At 42.4% G+C, this 18472-nt stretch overlaps 1 protein-coding gene across 1 annotated transcript in view; it reads left to right on the plus strand.

Annotated features, from left to right (window-relative positions):
• The window catches only part of ETV3 (ETS variant transcription factor 3), a 51564-nt gene extending 37916 nt beyond the window's left edge, over positions 1-13648 (plus strand). Inside the window, exons 4-5 of the mRNA XM_089659317.1 lie at positions 5344-5459; positions 11182-13648. Of these exons, the coding sequence (XP_089515443.1) occupies positions 5344-5459; positions 11182-12368 (1303 nt within the window). The 3' untranslated portion in view covers positions 12369-13648. The remainder of the gene's footprint in view (positions 1-5343; positions 5460-11181) is intronic.
• Positions 13649-18472: the final 4824 nt, after the last annotated feature.

An 18472-nucleotide genomic window follows, 5' to 3' on the forward strand; every position in this document is an offset into this window, starting at 1 on the left:
ACATGCTAAGCATCATGAATGAAAGAAAAAGAATCTCCACTGCTGGTTATTGGATTCAGGCCACCACTGTGCCTCAATACCTTTAACACGGACTACATCTGATAGGACGTAGTCACTGTTCAACTAATACATTTCCACCTGGCTCAGTCAACTTTTAGGTCAACTTTTTCTGTCAAGTCATTTGGTGCTAAAGCCCATCTGTGGGGAAATTTTACTTTATTTCCTGCTGCTTGGGTTTTATGGTCCATTTTAGAAAGGTAGCCGGCAGTAGAATTATTTACAGGTTTGTGTTTTTGTTTTTTTTAGATTTAATATTGAATTCAAGTGTTTGCTCCATCCAATGCTATGTTACCTATGCGTCCTCCCTATGCGTCCTCCCCCACAGCCACCTGTTAAGTCCCCTGCACGGGCAACAAACATCCTTGTACTTGGATGTTGTACAGCAGTCGTGACTCCAAAGCATAGAAACGCATGCCTTTTTTGAAAATTGTGATACATTTCCTCCCACTGACTTTGCATGTATCATGTCCACAGCGGAAAGGATGTAGGAAGGTGTTTTCTTTATGATTTAGTTTTTTTAAACTGGTTGGTGCTGGCAGGTAGTGGAATTTGCTGCAGGCTGCCTTTAGGTATCATCATATATATTCTTTTCAGTTGCAAGTATACATTTGGACATTCCTGGTCAAATTACTTCTTTGGTGGACAAAGATAAATGTTTAATGTATCCCCTGCGGGGGAATAAACTTGCACATGAAACATATCTGCATATTGTTGTGCACGTATTTGAGAACGATAACCGATTGGAGTAAAACCTAAAATGTACAAAGCCTTGGGAACCCTGTCAGTAGTTGGTAAGTCTTTGAGTAATAGGAGCCTAGGGTCCATTCATATACTATTCTGCATTTTGTTTTGTTTTTATTATTTTTTTTGGAGTTGGGCAAAACTTACCTGAGCCCTATCTCAATCAAGTGATGTGCACGAGAGCCTCATCTCTTCCAGGTCTCTCTCTCATTGGTGGAGACTGCAGTGAAAGCCATGTGCTCCCACTACTCTCCATCAGTCAGTGAGTCAGGAGAGAGTGGGGGCTGGGCCGAGCAGCGCTCCATGTGTAAATGGACACACAGAGCAGCGGCTCGGGAGCCATCATAGCGAGCTGCTTGCTGGGGCACTAGGCAGAAGGGTGGGGCCTGGAGTACCGGCAGGGGATCAGAGTAGAGGAGCATCGGCGCTGCTCTGTGCAAAACCATTGCACAGAGCAGCCATGTTAAAAAAAAAAAAAAAAAAAAACTTTTAACCAATAGCCGTTTGGCGGCCAGGAAAAGGCTAGATTTCCGGGTGGACGCCATATGGCGTCCTTCCGCACATGCACAGTTTTCGCGCTTGCAGAGCCGCTCAGCGGCGCGATCTGTCACCAGCCGTGTACCTTGGACACGGCCGATAACAGATCTGAGTACCGGTACCATGTGACCTGGTGTGACCAATCACAGCAGGTCACATGACAGTTGTATACAATGGATGGCTTCATTCATGCCATCCATTGTATACTAGTGTCTAGCTGTGAATGGTCACAGCGATCACATGCACATGTCATGTGATTAACTGTGGCCAAATCACAGCTAAGCACAAAAAAAAAAAAACCCTGAATGAATCGATGTCATTCAGGTAAATGCTTGCTTATAGCAAAATAATTCTTTGCTATAAGCAAATTGTGTGTGTAAAAAAAAAAAAAAAAAAAAAATCATCACTTCCCGAAAGTAGTACAATGTTACTTCCGTGCTGCATAGCAATCGCACTGTGCTTGTGCGATCTGCGGGTGTCAACTAAAAGTAAAGGACACCCCCAAAGCAGGTCGCAGAACGCAGTGCATTTGCTTGAGGCTGGGTTCACACTGATGTGATTCGCACAGGAATTGCACCACTTTCCTATGCAAAGTACATGCAATTCTGTGCGGTGCGATTTGAGCCCATCATTTTGTATGACTGAAATCGCACCACATCTGAAAAATGCGAAGCCCCCCCCCCCCTTTTTCTTTACTAGAATTGGATTGCATGAGTATAAATCACATATAACATGATGCAGCGCCAGTAAAACCTTAAAATCTCACAAACATGTATAATGATACACAAATACACAGAATACACACATGAACGTGATTGAACAGAGAAGTGACCCCAATCCAATCGTGGATCATAAAAACGTGACCCCCAAGTCCTATAGGACACAATAATAAAAGGATGATAAGATACAGATCCCTAGAAGGGATCAAAACAGCACATTAAGTGAAGCACACAGTGACTAATAAGTCCATATATCAGTGTGGTGATCATCCCATTCATGCATGTTGTGGAAAAGACGACCTCGATGTGATCCCCAACGGAGTAGCTAGAATGGCTTCCCACCTCTACTTCATGACCCTGCAGGGCCACAAAGCAAAAAAGCTCCTCTGGATCGCCAATCTATCACTAAGATGACATCCCCAGGTGATAAACTTTCACCATTCCACTGGACCGATTGGTAGACAGCTTAACACTCCCATAGGTGCCATAACACATATGCTCATATAACAGAACAAAACTCCATAGTGAAGTACTGTTTGTTGGCATATAAATAAAAAACAGAAATGCACTCACATGGGTATCTCTTGTGTAAAGCAAAGTCCAGTAGTATCAAGGTAGAATCCAATGGGCACAGTATACAGCTTGCATCACATACACTAGCCAGGTGTACTGCATGAAGAAAAAGCGCTTGTTGGGTATACAAAGATGGCGCCACACCGGAAGTGCGTCACACGTTGCCGTCGACGCGTTGCATCTCGTGACTTCATCAGGACCTGATGAAGTCACGAGGTCACATGACGCAACATATGCCGTCCTCCCAGAACGAGAGAACCGCCTTGCGCCCGTCATTGTACTATATGGGAGGCGGATAAGCAGAATATGTATGGGTGGAAATCTGGAAGCTGCCACTGCTGACTCTTCTTGAAGGTGCACACTCCATAATGGTTATACTTCCTTTGGGTCCTTTCACATGGGCTTTCTAATCGGGTCCATCTGTCAGTTTTTCCGGTGGATCTGATTGGAAGCTCCATGCAGCTCTGTGGACAGGTGCATGTAAACAGACTTGTGTCCATTTATACCCGCCTACCATCCAGGTCTGGCAAAAAAACAGAAAAAGAACTGTGTCCCGCCCGTAGAGGCCTTGTACTTGGTGTTTGTTTCTGACTATTTTGTTTCCTCAACAAAAATAAGACTTTAATAAAAAGGGGCCTTTTGAGCTTTTGCGGACCTAACTGGAGGATTGGAGGTAAACTGACAGTGGAGTCTGTGTACATCCAGCCACCCATAGAGCTAGATTGTGTCCACCAAAAAACAAACTGAATAGGCATGAATGTAAAAAAATGACATCTCATTTGGCTCAGATTCCACTGGTGAGCTCCTCAGGGATCCCCTGCTGATTGAAGTGGTTATCGCTCCATGTCAGAGCCCTTGCATAGGGAGTCACCAGTCCAGCACAAGCATGTGTGTGTTGGGAGACCTGACATTTACTGGCGGCATGCTTGTTCCAGGTCCTTTGTTTGGTCAGTAGTGAAGCAATTATAAAGCGCCTTGAAACTTGCATCGTTATGATCATGTTGGCATTAACTGCTCCTACACTATTCTGTTGAAGTATTATGGGGAAATGTACTGTGTAACAGACTTTGTTTTTCCTGCAGGCTGTTTTCTGTGTCTACAGCGTGAAAAGCAATAGACCGGATTTAGCTGTGTGTATGAAGCTGCACGAGTGCTGTCTAAGCAGCCTCTGGCCTCTCTAATCACAAATGTTTACAGCTGATAGCAGCATCCGTGTCCCAGCCATACGGACAGGCAACTTCCTCTCTCTCTCTCTTCCTTACAGTACAGGCTGACTAGTCTTGGTATCTGTCTTACGTACAATGGGCGTGTGGACTTTGTCTTTACAGTGTAGATATGCATTAGGTTACATCAGAGTTCAATGTGCTATGAGTCAAAAGAACACCTCCCCACTGACTTGTTAGCCTTGTATCCTTTGTGTGTCAAAGAAGTTCATAACATAAGAAACTGCATTAGCAAATGTCTAACTTCAAGTAATTCTAAACTCTAGTTTGTTTTTTTTTGTTTTTTTAAATAAACCTTTTACACACTCCTGCTCTGTGCAATGGTTTTGTACACTGCAGCCCCCCTCCATCATAAGATTTGATTGAGAGCAGCAAGAGCCTATGTCTCCCACTGCTATCAGTTTACCCTGTGAGGAGGTAGAGAGCCCAGGGAGATGCTGCTCTCATGCACGTTGCTGGATCAAGATCAGGCTCCGGTAAGTATAAGAGTGGGCTGTGGGGGAGTTCCACTTTAAGTCTTTGTCTCCCACTCCCCATTAAGGATTGGCACCTTGGCGGAGCGGGTACCTGAATTTGCATGCGCAGTGGGCACCCGGCTGTGAAGTCGCAAGCTCACAGCCGAGTGCCCATGCTGAAGATGCTGGTGCGAGAAGACACCCGGTGAAATCAGCAGTGGTGAGGACACCGCTGGACCGAGGGACAGGTAAATGTCTGTTTTTTAAAAGTCGGCAGCTACAGGTTTTTGTAGCTGCTGACTTATTTTTTTCAGGTGGAACTCTGCTTTTAAGGTAAAAGATGCGTAAGGCTGTAGAACGACTTTAAGTTTGTGTTCAGTGCAGATCTGTGGGAGGAGATGAGCTGATATCACAAGCAGGGTTCTGTAATCAAATACCCCCAGTTATTGAGGTGGCAAAAGAAGATAAAATGATTGAATTCAGTAGTCACTATTTTCTAAAACTGCCACAAAGTACAAGCAATAATGTATACATTATTCTGTTCTGTTGACTTTTAAGTGGAGTTTTCTTTGATGAATAATGTAGGGATACGATGCACGCTCCTCGATTCGTGGGCACAAGCTTTTCAATGCTGGTTTGAGAACCTTTGTTCTGCTATTCATGAGCACCTCCCTTCTTCTTCTTTTTTTTTTTTTTTTTTTTTTTTTTTTTTCTAGGGTGGGGGGGGAAGGCTTATTCCTCTTCTTGCTGCTAAGTCTGGTAACAAACACTGCTCACTTCCATTATTGCCTGTGTAGCTAAGGTTCCCAGGTAAATTACTTCAGCTTATTTTGGTGCTGTTATTATCCAATATCAGTCTTGGTAAAGGTGAGGCAACTATACAAATATCCTATTTTTCTCCTTCATGGTTTGAGTTCTGGGGAACCTGTGATGGTTCCAGCCATGGCTGTCCTCAAGCTATGTTCAATGATCTCGGAATTGTCCATTTTTCAGCTTGCTAACATGTTGGGTTTTTTTTTTTTTTTTCATTTTCAGATATTATTACAATAAAAGGATCCTGCATAAAACAAAGGGGAAGAGGTTCACCTATAAATTCAACTTCAACAAACTGGTCATGCCCAATTATCCTTTCATCAACATCAGACCAAATGGTAAACCTGCACACTTTTGTTGTTACTGTGACATTTAGAAGAACATACTTTTTTCAATGTAATTTCTCAATTTTTATTTCATATTTTGATTTTCTTTTATTTATCTAATTGTTATCAATATTAGGAAATGTTATGTTCTTAAAGAATAAAATGTTCATGTTTAAATCCTGTAAATTGGAAGTAGACATGTATAGGTGGTTGTAAACAATGAAAATATGAAAAAAAGCATATCCCTCTATCGTGTGTGCTTGTCTCAATCCAGAGCAATCCAACTGTAATTTCTGTCCACTGCCCCATTCCTCTGCTAGAAGCATGAGTTACTTCTGACAAGTTTCCTTGACACCAAGAAACAAATGGTGATGGGGAGGGAACAGCCTATGATTGGCAGCCTCAGCTCTGTTCCTGTGTGCTGTATTAAAGGGGGGGGGGGGGTCCCTTTCCTCCAATCAGCTCTCAGAGCTCTCCTTACTGATTGTAACTTCAGCACCCGTCCCCTTTTTTTCTGTACTCTTAGACAAGCTTTATAAACTCAACACTTTGGATGTAGAGAAGACTGCAAATAAACATGTACAACTTATGTAGGAGGATTTGTTTCCTCTCTGTGTATCTTCTGAGACCAGGCACTTCACTGGGTATATGTAAGGAATTACAACAATGGTGCCGTATGTATTGTCACTTCATAGAGATTGCCATGAGCCACAAAGCCCAGGATTGTTAAATATGGTGACTTCAGTTGAAGCTTTGTTCATTCTTGAGATGGATCATCTCCCCATTCTTTGTAGAATCATGGATGGGGCTGAGGTGAACCCCTTTCCAGACCACTATGTTTGTCCAATTTCCTGGAGGTTCTGCAAGGTATATGGCTGAGCATGTAGCAATTTGGTTTCTTACCATAGAGGTTTGTCTGCAGTTTAGGACATTCACAATCCAACCAAATAAAAGGGTGTATACAGTTCTGCATGTATACAAAACATTCCATTTAAAGATTAAGATACTTCTAGTTTAATGGAGTCCACTTCCTGACTTTTGTAAACACTGGTGACACGGCCATGATCTTTAGCTGCTTCTGGGAAGGCTACATCACCATTGCATAATGTTGGAAATGGAAAGCCGCCAACCCGTTCCTCCAAATATGATGATGTTATTAATGCAGGTAGAGTACAATAAATACAAAGGCTTACCCGGTTTTGGCCTGTGGCCTTAGTCATTGCCGTAATGTAAGGAAGACTGCAAGCCAATGCACTGATTACACGTCTTCTCAAGGAATCTGGGTGTTGCCTTTGTACCCACATATGTCACCATTAAAACACACACTATGTAATTTTTTTCTTTTTTCTCTTCATTTATGTTTTAGGTTTTTATATAAAAGTTTCTATTAGTAGAACAAAGAAAATTTTAAATTAGTGAGTAAAAAACTGGTTAATTTTTTTTTTTTTTTAATTAAATCAAATGTTGCCATTTAAGGAGCTCCTAATTCTACTACTTTGTTGTTTAAAACAATGTGCGTATTCTCACGCATGCTGAAGGAGCATATTGGTGGGATGGGGGGGATTCAATAAAGCTGCTGCACCACTTTTCTGACAATCCCTTTTGTTAATTGTGCCAAATTCATGAAGCATTTGCAACCACTTTTGGTTCTGACAGCGACTCCTGCACCAAATTTAGTTCTGGAATACACCACGTTTACATTGTGTCTTTCTGTGCATTCTAAAGATGGCGCAGCATGAGCCAAACTCAGGTCCTAGACAGGTACATGAAGTTGGTGCATTCAGCATCGCTTTTACAATGTATGAGAGACACTTGCATAATCTGTCTGTGTCAGTCTTGATGAATTCCAGGGATTGTGTATTTAATATTTCTGACGTTCAGAAGGGAAGTCGGGGAAATTGCTCCAGTAGTGGCTGTATATGTCCAATTGATCTTGGTAAATGCGTTTTCAGCATCTGATAGCTGTAGTAGGAGTTTTATTTTGACAGCGCAATTGCAGATAGATTACTTGTGCCTAAACCAAGCTGTGAGGCTAGTAAATGCTACATGTAATGAGGCCAGGTTTCAAACAGGTTAGTGCCCTCCTATCCCTCTTGTATTGAACTTTTATTGTTGCTGTATTGTCTCCCTTTGTATTGTAAAGCGCTGCGCAAACTGTTAGCGCTATATAAATCCTGTATAAATATTATTATTATACAGTATTTATATAGCGCCAAAGGGTATGCTCAGCGCTGTACAGTAGCAGGGGGGACAGAACATGAGACAAGACAGTAACAATACAATACACAAGGGGTTCGAGGGCTCTGCTCTTTCGAGTTTACAATCTAGGAGATAATGTAATGTACTGTCTGTGATGATGCCCACAAAATAAGAGAACCTAAAGCAAATCGATTGTTTGAAGAATGCTGCCTGTGGGCAGTACTGGTTACTTTGTAGGACTCCCCTTTGCATGTTTGCACCTTGATCAAGGGGCCCTTCTTTCCTTCATTGCTGTGCACGGGATTGTATTGCATTTGGTGTTAGTACAGCTACCTCTACGTTACCTTTTGGTGTGGTGGTACTTGCAAGGTTCCATAATCTGAGTGCCATCTTCCCCCATTTCTTTAGTGCCAGCTGATACATACTGTCATCGTCAAGTGGCGTACACTGAGAATCATATGATCAGATTACTAGTATGTACACGGGTAAAGATGTGAGATGTAGAAGGGGAATTAAATCCGTGGATTGTGATGCAGTAAAGCACTTAATGTGGGAATCCGTACCAACATAGAGAAATAAAACGAAAGCCACACTTTATGAAAATCTAGTTTCCACAGTACATTTAGAATTTACAATTTGCAGTCATTGTTGTGCTGCCCTTTTTACAAGATTACCTCCTTCCTTGTTTTACCTTGGAAGCCCTAGTCTGTCTGTATCCTACATAATCTACATGGTTGAGCAATGTACTTCTCTTTTTCATTAAAAGTGTGAAGTCTGGAGGAATTTCCCTACTGTAATTCTGAGAATATGAACTTTGTTCTCAGAAGGGGATAGGGATTCTTGATTCTGGGTAAAGTGTTCTTTGGAGGTTTGAAATGCAGCAGTTTTGGGGTAAAATGTGTTATAAAGTCCAAGATGAGCCTGCGTGAACCTTTGGTGGTATTTCCTTTTTTTTTGGGCCTCCTATTGGCATGCAAACATTTGCTCGAGGCATGTACAAGTGTGTGTGTGTGGGTTTTTTTTTTCTTAATACCTTTTGCCATGGGCAAACAAAGTACATCGGAAACACAACTTTGTAAGAAGAGGAATTTTAGGTTTCAATTCTGCTCTAACACCAACTGGTGAAGGTGGCACAAAGCAAAACCTTATTGATGCTTGCAGTTAATGTTCATAGGATTTGATTTTTCACCCAGGCTTTAAGTTCAATATCTCAACACTGTCAGTGTTTGTAGATTTGTGCTGTACCTGGTAAATAAGCCACGCTATAGGATGCTACCACCTAATACAACTTTAAAAAGAATTTTTTTTTTTCACCAGACCACTCAAACTTCCTATAAGATTATCTGCATGCTTAACCTCTTCATGCCGGCCGCACACAAATGTGCAACCTCCCGGCGTGTGAACCTAGACGCCGATCTGCCGCACATTTGCGTGCAATTAACAAAAACATATGTGCTGAGAGCGCGCACCCTGCGCGTTACCAGCACACTGGTCTGCTCTTTCGATCAGGACCTTTCCCGATCATGTGACTGCCGTGACGTCACGGCAGTCACATCCCTAAGCCCCCTCCCGGCTTCTGAAGCTCTTAAAAGGCCGGGAAGCGCCGGCAGGAAGGGGTTAAAGTGGTTGTAAAAGGTTTGGTTTTTTTCAGCCCCTCCCTCTGCTCCTTCCTCACTGGCTGTGATTGAAGGCAGTGCGAACCAATGGCTGTGTCTCAACTAATGAGGGAGAGATCCGGGAGAGCCTCTGCTCTCCTGCACATCGCTAGATCAGGCTCAAGTAAGTATTAGGGCAGCTGCAGGGGGAAGTTTTTGTTTTTTTTACCTTCATGCATAGAATGAAGGTAAAAACCTATTACTTTTCCAAACTGTGGCCCTTTGCATGCCCATAAGCAGCCCTTGGGGCACTGTTTTTTTTCCACTGACGTAAACAGTGAGCCATCATTCCTTCCACTGGTACCAATGATGGGGCACGATTCCTTTCACTGACACAATGGGTAACTAGTCCTTTATCTGAAACCAATGTTGGGGCACTATTCCTCCCACTAACACCAACAATGGAACACTTTTTGCTCCCAACAATGCCAGTGATAGGGCAGTAATCCTCCTGACCACACTGGTCTTGCTGGTATATGTTCTTTTCTTACCCTCACTGACGACCAAGCCCCAAGGCATTGTTTAATCACAGGTAGGCTGTTTTCTACTCCTAATGACCACAGTCCAACCAACCTGAAGTCTGAAGGACAGTAATCTGGCAATTAGTCTAGAATGTTTATAGATCCATGCCCTAGCATATTCAGAGACTCCTTTCAAGTCAAAATGTTTATGAAAAAGAAAAGCACTGCATGTAAGCATTGAAAATCCTCAGCCTGCCTGTCCACCAGTTGCTGAAGGGAAGATCAATATGTTGCTCTGACTCTTGCTGACTGCCCCCCCCTCCAAAGTCTCCACTCCCACCTTTATGCAGCTGAGAACAAAGGTTGTGTTCTTATTAAAATAAATAAATGAAAAGGTAATGTTTTAATATGATCTCAGAATAAAGGGTATATTTTAAATTCATCAACACTTTATAACAGATTATGTAGGACACCATTCTGTAACAGTATTTTTGTTAACAACCTAAAACATTTGTGTATTTGTGCATAACAGATCTAGTTTAAAGTGACTGTCACCGTTTTATGGATAATTGAAGCATGTCCCTCCCTGTGAAGAATGCAATTGGGCACCTGCTCCGCTCTGTGAATAGCAATCTACCACAGATCGCTTTTCACAAACTGACGCAGGTTTAAATGAGCCCCTGATGTTTGCCTGTCCTACTGCCAGCACTGTTGTACTTCTCTAAATTGAAGGAGTTGCATGAGATCCTTCCCAGATTGTTGAATGATAGTGGTGGTTCCTGCTATGTTCCTTCACTGTGATGTAGGGGCCAGCAAAGGTATCCACAGAGCATATCAAGGGTCACCATCATTTGCACTACCTGGAGTGACCTTTGAGGTGGTCTTTTGAGAGTTTCATTCTTCAACCCAGACGAGTTCAGCAGTGTGAGCATCTGGACAGGAGTGCGCTGCTTTCTTTTTAGGAATGGCTGCACTTAGTTACTTGCCATTTTCAAAACTTGGAGTATGGTCACTTTTGGGCGAAAAAAAGGCTGCTACTGTTGCTCTCTTTTTTTTAAAATGCTAGATGCCTGGCAATTTCTGCCTTCAATATTTTGAGCCTCACACCTGGAACAAGCATGCAGCTCGTTAAGCTGGAATGAGATCAGAACATGTATGTACTGCATGCTTGTTCTGAGTCCGTGTTGAAGCTGATGTGTTGGCATGAGAACCATATAGTTATCTTTTTCTTTTTTTTTTTTTTCTCCAGATGTCAATAGTAGCTGCTTATGTGTTTTTTCAATACACATTTCCTGGAACTTTTTATGTTTTGGTTTTAATTTGCAGGCTTCCTTGTTTGCTAGGAGTAAGCCTCCTCTTCAGGCTGCCTGGGTATTTGAGCTTCTTTTTTTGCAACTGATGACTGTTCTTGTCTTGCAGGTGCTGTTCCTCAGAGTGCTCCGCCAGTTCCTTCAGCTTCCTCCCACTTCCACTTTTCTTCTCTGGACTCCCCCAATGAAGATGCCCATGTCAGTCGTTTCTCTGGGAGCTCCACAGCACAGTCCAGCCGTGAATCCTTGAATGATATTGGTGAACGCAAACAGATGCCTTCAGACCCTGAGGACTTACACTCAGAATGGCGCCGCAGCGCAGACCTGATGTCCTCACGAAACACAATTGGCCCTGGCACCCATGGCCTCCAGAAGCATAAATCTGATCTCATGCTTCCAGTATTCCCAATGCCTGGAATGTATGCAGATCCCCACAGTCCTTTTGCGGTCTCTCCTCTTCCTGGACGTGGAGGGTTACTTAATGTGCCCATCTCCCCTGCCTTGTCTTTGACTCCAACAGTCTTTTCTTACAGTCCCTCTCCTGGACTAAGCCCAGCTTTTCAGAGTGGCAGCTGCTTTAACTTCAACCCGGAAGAGATGAAACACTACCTGCAGGCTCAGGCTTGCTCTGTACTTAACTACCATCTAAGTCCACGGACTTTACCAAGAATGCCCAGTTTTATGATGCCACCACCTCAGCGCCCTTATCCTCCTGAGGAGCAGCCAGCATTCCCTATTAAGCTGCAGCCTCCCCCAATGGGACGGAGGAATAGGGAGCAGCCCCAAACTCCAGAGGCTATGATGAGACCTCTTCCTCCACAAGCTCCCTTACCACCTGTGAAGGTGGAGCCCGTGTCCGACGATGAGGTGATCTCTGAGGAGGAAGCGGAGCTTTCAGACCATCCAGACAAAGAAGAGTTTGAGAGTGATGAAGAGAAACCATCTCCAAGACCAGTTGCTGAGAAGGACAGGCATACATTTATCAAACCCGCTGCCCCTTCCTGGCCAAATTTCCCCACAGTTTCACTTCAAGTGAACTACCCCAAGGAGGGTACAGAACAACCAGCTGAGGCTGGAGACAAGGCAGTTAAGGATACTTCCACTAATACTGTTGTGGTAGAAAAGAAGGAGGACTCTTTGCCCCCCAAATTTCGCCTTAAACGTCTCTGGAACGGCGAACGACAAGCAGAGGGCATTGAGGAACGAGAGTGCCGAAAAGTCAGCTGCATCATCAGTGGCTTGCGTGTCACTGACCTTCCAACTGAAACAAAGGCTGTAGCAGCCACTGACTCCTAGTACTGGAACATGTATTTTATATAAATATATATATTTTTTTATTTTGTAATCTCAATGTAGCATTGCTGCAGAAAGGTTGAGGTTAAAGGTTTGGTTGTATGAATTCCTGGACTTCGCTGACATTGCAGGTGATGCTTAATTCTGTATATCTTTTGAGTTTTCAAGGGGGAAGATTCCCACTCGAGGTGGGAGGGGGTAGGTTTAAATTCAACAACCCGATATCTGCATTTGCCTGCTAGATGGGAAAAGGAAAAATACTTTTACATTGGTTTGTTGTGGTGAATACTCTGTTCAATGATTATTATTATTATTACTTAGGAGTATCCAATTCAGAGTGACGTTATTTTGCACTCTATTTTTTTTTTTTTGGAATTCTTTTTTAAGTTTTTGGAAATAGGATTTAGGATTTCGAACACTCCCTTGGTTTTCTTTTTAATGTAGTGGGTTTATTTTGTTTTGTTTTTTTTGTTGTTTTTCCATTTTTTTAGGAGGTGCATTTGATGTAAACCTGACACTACAAGATAGCTTGTAGGGGCTCCAGAACGGGTGGTGTTTAACACAAATTCAGCCCATGTTCCCGTGTGATGTCATGAGCACAATATTATATACATTATAGAATTTTTTATTTTATTTTTTTCCCTTTTAAACCCGTCACAAAGTTTAAAACAGCAGTGCTTCGCTAACGTCTCAAATGACTGTACTACCTCTTGCTCAGCTGGGCCAATTGGAATGGGGGGCAAAGTTGTGTTGTGCTTGCCTAGCATTTATTGATGTTTGTGTCATAATTTAAAGGCTCTTCTCGAGTTGTGATTCATGACAAAGGAACTTCAGGATGTGTAACTTGTGGTTTGGTGACCTACAGGAAGCAGACTTGAGAGAATGCAGGAAGTTGAGGGATGTTAAACAAAGACTCTTAAGTTGCTGGTCATAGTCGCTTTGTCTGCTGCCTCCTTTTTCGCAGAAGTCGGCTTGCATTTCCTCTGTGATGGTTAGAACATTCCTGATGATAAATCCCAACCAGAAGCCAAAACTTAAATATTCAAACTTTCTAAGCAGGTGATCTAGGTCGCTTATCTAGTTATTTACTTCATCAAAGATCCCATTTTAGAGATATTTGCCAAGTGGTTAACTTAACCACTTCATTTCCAGAAGGTTTTACCTCCTTCATGACCCGGGCAATTTTTTGCTAATCAGCACTGTGCTATTTAACTGGCAATTGTGCGGTCATACTATGCTGTACCCAAGCAAAATTCATATCCCCTTTTTTTTTTTTTTTTTTTTTTTTTTTTTTCACTCAAATAGAGATTTTTTTCAGGTGGTATTTGATTGTTTTATTTTTTTAGTATATAAATGACTGAACATTTTGAAAAAAATTTAAAAATATATATATTTTCTACTATAAAACATCCAATAAAAAAATCTAATTTTCTCATAAATTTAGACCGAAATGTATTTTTTGCTACATATCTTTTTGGTAAAAAAAAATCCCAATAAGTGTAAATTTAATGACACTGGCTGGGAAGAGTTTAACATCTAGGGGTTATCAAGGGGTTAACTGTGTGCCTAACAGTGTGTAATGTGTGCTGCTATTACTTTTACTATCTGGCTTTTTTTTTTCTCCCTGCCTTTCAAGGAGAAGAAATTGACAGATTGCTGTACAGAGTTCTTTGTGTTTCTAAACACAGAAGTGTGTCTGTGTGTGAGATTGGTCACAGCTGATCAGTTGACTTCAGCCAAAATCATTGAAATCAGCTGCCAAACTCGTGCCGTGCCCAATCGCAGCACGGGTAGGCAGGGGGTGAATACATGTGCACCTCAAATCCGCAGGCAAGCTGGCGGCGTACAGGTATGTTGTCTGGCCTGCCTGTGCCACTTGCCTACAGTAAAACTACTGTGGGCGGGCAGCAAGCTGTCAAAATGCAGTACTTGCACAAACTAAGGCTACGTTCACACTAGCCTTGTGTGCAGGCGGCAGAGAGGCGTTTGGGAAGCGTTTTTACCGCTTCCCAAACGCCTCTGCCAATTCTGCACATTACAGCACATGGTGCTGTTCTAACAGGAGCGTTTGCGTCGCGTTGCGTCGCGGCAAAACGGACTCCTCTGGTCGAGTCAGGAGGCTTTGAAGCCTCCTATTCTCGTCTATGGTGCCGCTCCGCAAACGCCCGGCCGGCATTTGCGGTGCGGTTGCGGGGTGTTTGCGGAGCGGTAACACCACTCAAATGCATTATAGGCGTTTGTGGGGCGTTATTAACGCTCGGCAAACGCCTAGCAACCTCCGCTAAACCGCGCATGCGGCGTTTGCCGAGCGTTAAAAACGCTCCGCAAACACCGGACCAACGCTTGCCAAGCGCTATAGGGGCGTTTGGCAAGCGTTGGCAAAACAGCCTAGTGTGAACAAGCCCTTAATCTTGAATAAAGTTAGTATCTAGTCTTATTGCGTATTTGTTTAGGTCCTGGTACCCACATATTTTAAAATGAGTACTAAAATGTTGCCAGTTTCGGTACCTGCCAGGCATTTAGACTTCGTAAAACTGAAAATGACAGATGGTGGCCCAGCATAGTACATCATTGTGTGGCCACATTCTGGAACACAATTACATATGTCATAATGACACTGCAAAAGAAGTACTTGGGCAGTTCATCAGGAGTTGACTAGTTATTTCCTCTCTTGCACATCTACATCTGCTGAAGTTTCTTGAACCTCTGATTGTTCTGGATGTGTCCTGTGCCTGCGTTCCCTGCTGTGTACTGTACTGCCACTCTATATTGCTACTGGGTTCCTACACAGCTCTAGTGAGTAGGCCCACCGTGTACAGCAGGGGACGCACCCTGTCTGAAGAGTCTTCACCCAGTAAAAATTTGAGAGGGTCCGAAGTTTGACATCAGCACCTGACATACTGGTATTTAAAGCTTTTTCTTTTGCAGGGTGGATTGTTTTTAATTTGTTTTTTGTTTTGTTTTTTTATCCTATTTTTTGTTGAAAACGGGACAGCAACAGATTTTGTGTTTTGTTTTGTTATTTTGTTGGTTTTGTTTTGTTTTGTTATTTTGTTGTGTTTTTTTTTTTTTTTTTTTTTGTAGAATGCTTCTCTTAGCACTGGGAGACACTCCTAATGACAGTAGGTAGGGAGAACTGGGAACTTTGGTGCAGAGATCTTACTTTTGAACTCTCTGAAAATCTAAAATGCCATTAGAATATTTAAACAATAAGCAGCCTTCAAAAGCAGCTGGCTGTTTTTGCACTGTGTGTGTGTGTGTGTATATATATATATATATGTATGTATGTATATATAAAAAAATTTCTGTAGCCTGTCCTGTCTGTTAAGGCTGGTTCACGCCAGACCAGTGTATTTTTTGTTTTTTGGCTTTGTGGTTTTTTGTTGTTTTTTTTTTTTGTTTTTTTTTTATTCTTAAAAAAATGCAGAACAGTGTCTATGGCCCATGTTCACTCCAGTTCAGTCAAGAAAAGTAGAACATGTTGTGTTCCATAAAAAATGCATCATAAACGTGCATGAACTCATCCGGAGAACAGAAATTGTGGTGTGAACTGGCCCTTAAGGGTTTCTGTCATATCTCAGTGGATATCATGGTAGTAAATGAAACAGCTGGACATGCTGATAATTCTTGAAAACTTTCTTCACTCATCACGGTGATTTCTTCAGTTTGTGATTTCCCCGACATTTAAACACCTATGGTTTCTCTAGTCACTAGAACCCAGTTGGAATGTCACGGACCTTGCGGTAGACGTTAGGTGAAATACGTAATCTGAGGTGTGATTGTTAAACATGAATCTTATTTCGGCATATTTAATGTGTGTAGCATGTGATGTTGGTTATGGACCTTTTTAGAAGACAAAGTTCAGTAAGGAAGAGGAAAACGTCTTTGTTATTGCTCTGTGTAGTCTCAACTTTAATTGGTTGCTCTTATTATGTTTGAGAGCTTAAATCATTGAGTGTCAGAGAAACAAGGCATGATTTTGATGTTCCCCACCATTTTTTGCTGTTATATGTACTCAATGAGCTCATGTTTGTGGATAGAGCTGGCTGTCACCTAGGGTGAAATCCAGAGCTCAGCAGTTTTGGGGTGAGGGAGATGCTTCAAGCAATGATCTGATCTGGCCTTTTTGTAGTGACTTGTTTTAATAAAATAAACCAGTTTGATGGGAAGTACGTCCGGGTTTTGTTTTTTTAATGATTTTGCGTGTCCTTGGACTTGAAGCGGAACTACACTGCATTTGAGCACCACAAACCAAAAATGCTGTTTGATTCATTTTTTAAATACAAAGCAAACTCACCCATCCACCTATGTCTCCATGCTTTATTTTGCTGAGAAATTGCATTGAAAAACACCTCTTGGCATTTCTGGTTGTGGCCATCTTGAGTAAGGGCAGATGATTCATGTAGTGTTTTTTAAATCCTGGAAACCTTAGCTCAGGTAGGAAGGTGTGCTTACCTGAGAAAAGCCCTCCTTCTCTCCTGAAGACTCATGGGTTGAATGACATCACTTGCCTAGGCCTGGAAACCAGGACGTTTCTGCGCAATCTCGAGGCACCGCATTCTAAATTGTAAAAAATAACAATGTTTCATAATGCAACTACATCCACACACCCCGGACACCCAACGTATTTATTCTGCCAAAGCAAATATACGTTTGCACACTGGTGCTGACTAGTATTCCAGCGTTTCTCTTCTTCCTCAGTTTCCCTCCCACACTCGACCGAGCTTCTGCCTGAAGAAATCTGAATGCACCCTGGTTGAAAAAGGCTGCTTGTAACTAATCCAAAATATAAAGGACAAACGGAAATAGAGCTCAACATCAAACTTCATACGTTTAAATATGGAGCTTCTAAAAATATGAAATGGTCATCAATAATCAGATGTGGTACACGCACACATACACTCACACGTACACGTGTGTGTGTGTGTGTGTGTGTATATATATATAAATTAGCAGCTTACACATTTATCTGAATCTTAGTTTCGGGATCATGTGTGCTAGATTGCTATCTCTGAGGTGTATGAAGGCAGAATGTAAATGTAGCACCTGAGTACATAGTGGTGTGCAGATAACATTTTTAGTTTTGAATTAAGGTGTCTTAACGCCTATGGAACTAAAGAGCTTTTAAAGTCAGGTACAATGTGTAAAGCAATCCTGTCGAAAAATGTAACTCCGTAAGTGCAGGAACAATTGTCTGAGACATATTTACAAGAGACTTGGAACCATTCTGGCGACTTTTCTGCTTGAATATTAATTTCATGACTGACTGGTTATCAAAAGATTGGGTTTTGTGGCGTGTCTCCCTTTCTCAGATCTTTTCTCCCGGTCTGCTGAAGTGGGTTACCCCCTCTACCCTGTCCCCTGCAGGTACCATGGATGTTTGGATAGTGTCCTAGGTCAATCCAGGTAACCCCACCCCAGCATCTTGAGTAGGGGCAGAAGATCTGTGTAGAACTTACTACCTGGAATTTTCTCTTAGCTCACACATGCAGGCCAGGATGGTGTGCTTGGCTGAGACAGTTCTTCCTCCTCTCCGTGAAGACTCTTGGTATGGTTTGACCTAGTTTGCCTAGGCATGGAAACCAAGAAGTAATTGAGGAAATGTAAAAGAAAAAATAGTTTAAAGCGAGTAACGATATACTTTCCTATCTAGTTACTATTGCTAGCAGCATAAGGGTTACAAATGGTGAACTCAGAGAGTGAGGTTCTGCTTTAAAATTAAAGTTGTACTACTCTACAAGTGCGCCATGCGGTCTCTCTATTCTGCACGTAGCTGTAGCCTCCTTTTTAAAGGATACCTGTGCTGAAAGACTGCCATTGCTGGCCTTTCCTTCTGAAAATGCTAGTTGCCTGGCTGTTCTGATCTAGTAAGCTCAGTACTTTGGAGTTGTTGACCCAAAACAAACATGCAGATGAGGCTGCTTTCACGTGAGTGGACTGATCATGTCCGCCTGTCTGTTTTTCAGGTGGACCCAATTGGACCACCCATTGCTCTCTGCAGGGAGGCGGATGTAAACTGCCATGTTGGTTCACAACTGCCTGCAGCCACTCCAGTCCCCCAAAAACAGACGAATGGATATCCGTTCCCCATCTGGCGATTGGATGTA

Source organism: Staurois parvus, unplaced genomic scaffold, assembly GCF_062004578.1.
Source record: "Staurois parvus isolate SC_StPar_1 unplaced genomic scaffold, SC_StPar_1.0 ptg001146l, whole genome shotgun sequence".
NCBI classification, from domain to species: Eukaryota; Metazoa; Chordata; class Amphibia; order Anura; family Ranidae; genus Staurois; species Staurois parvus.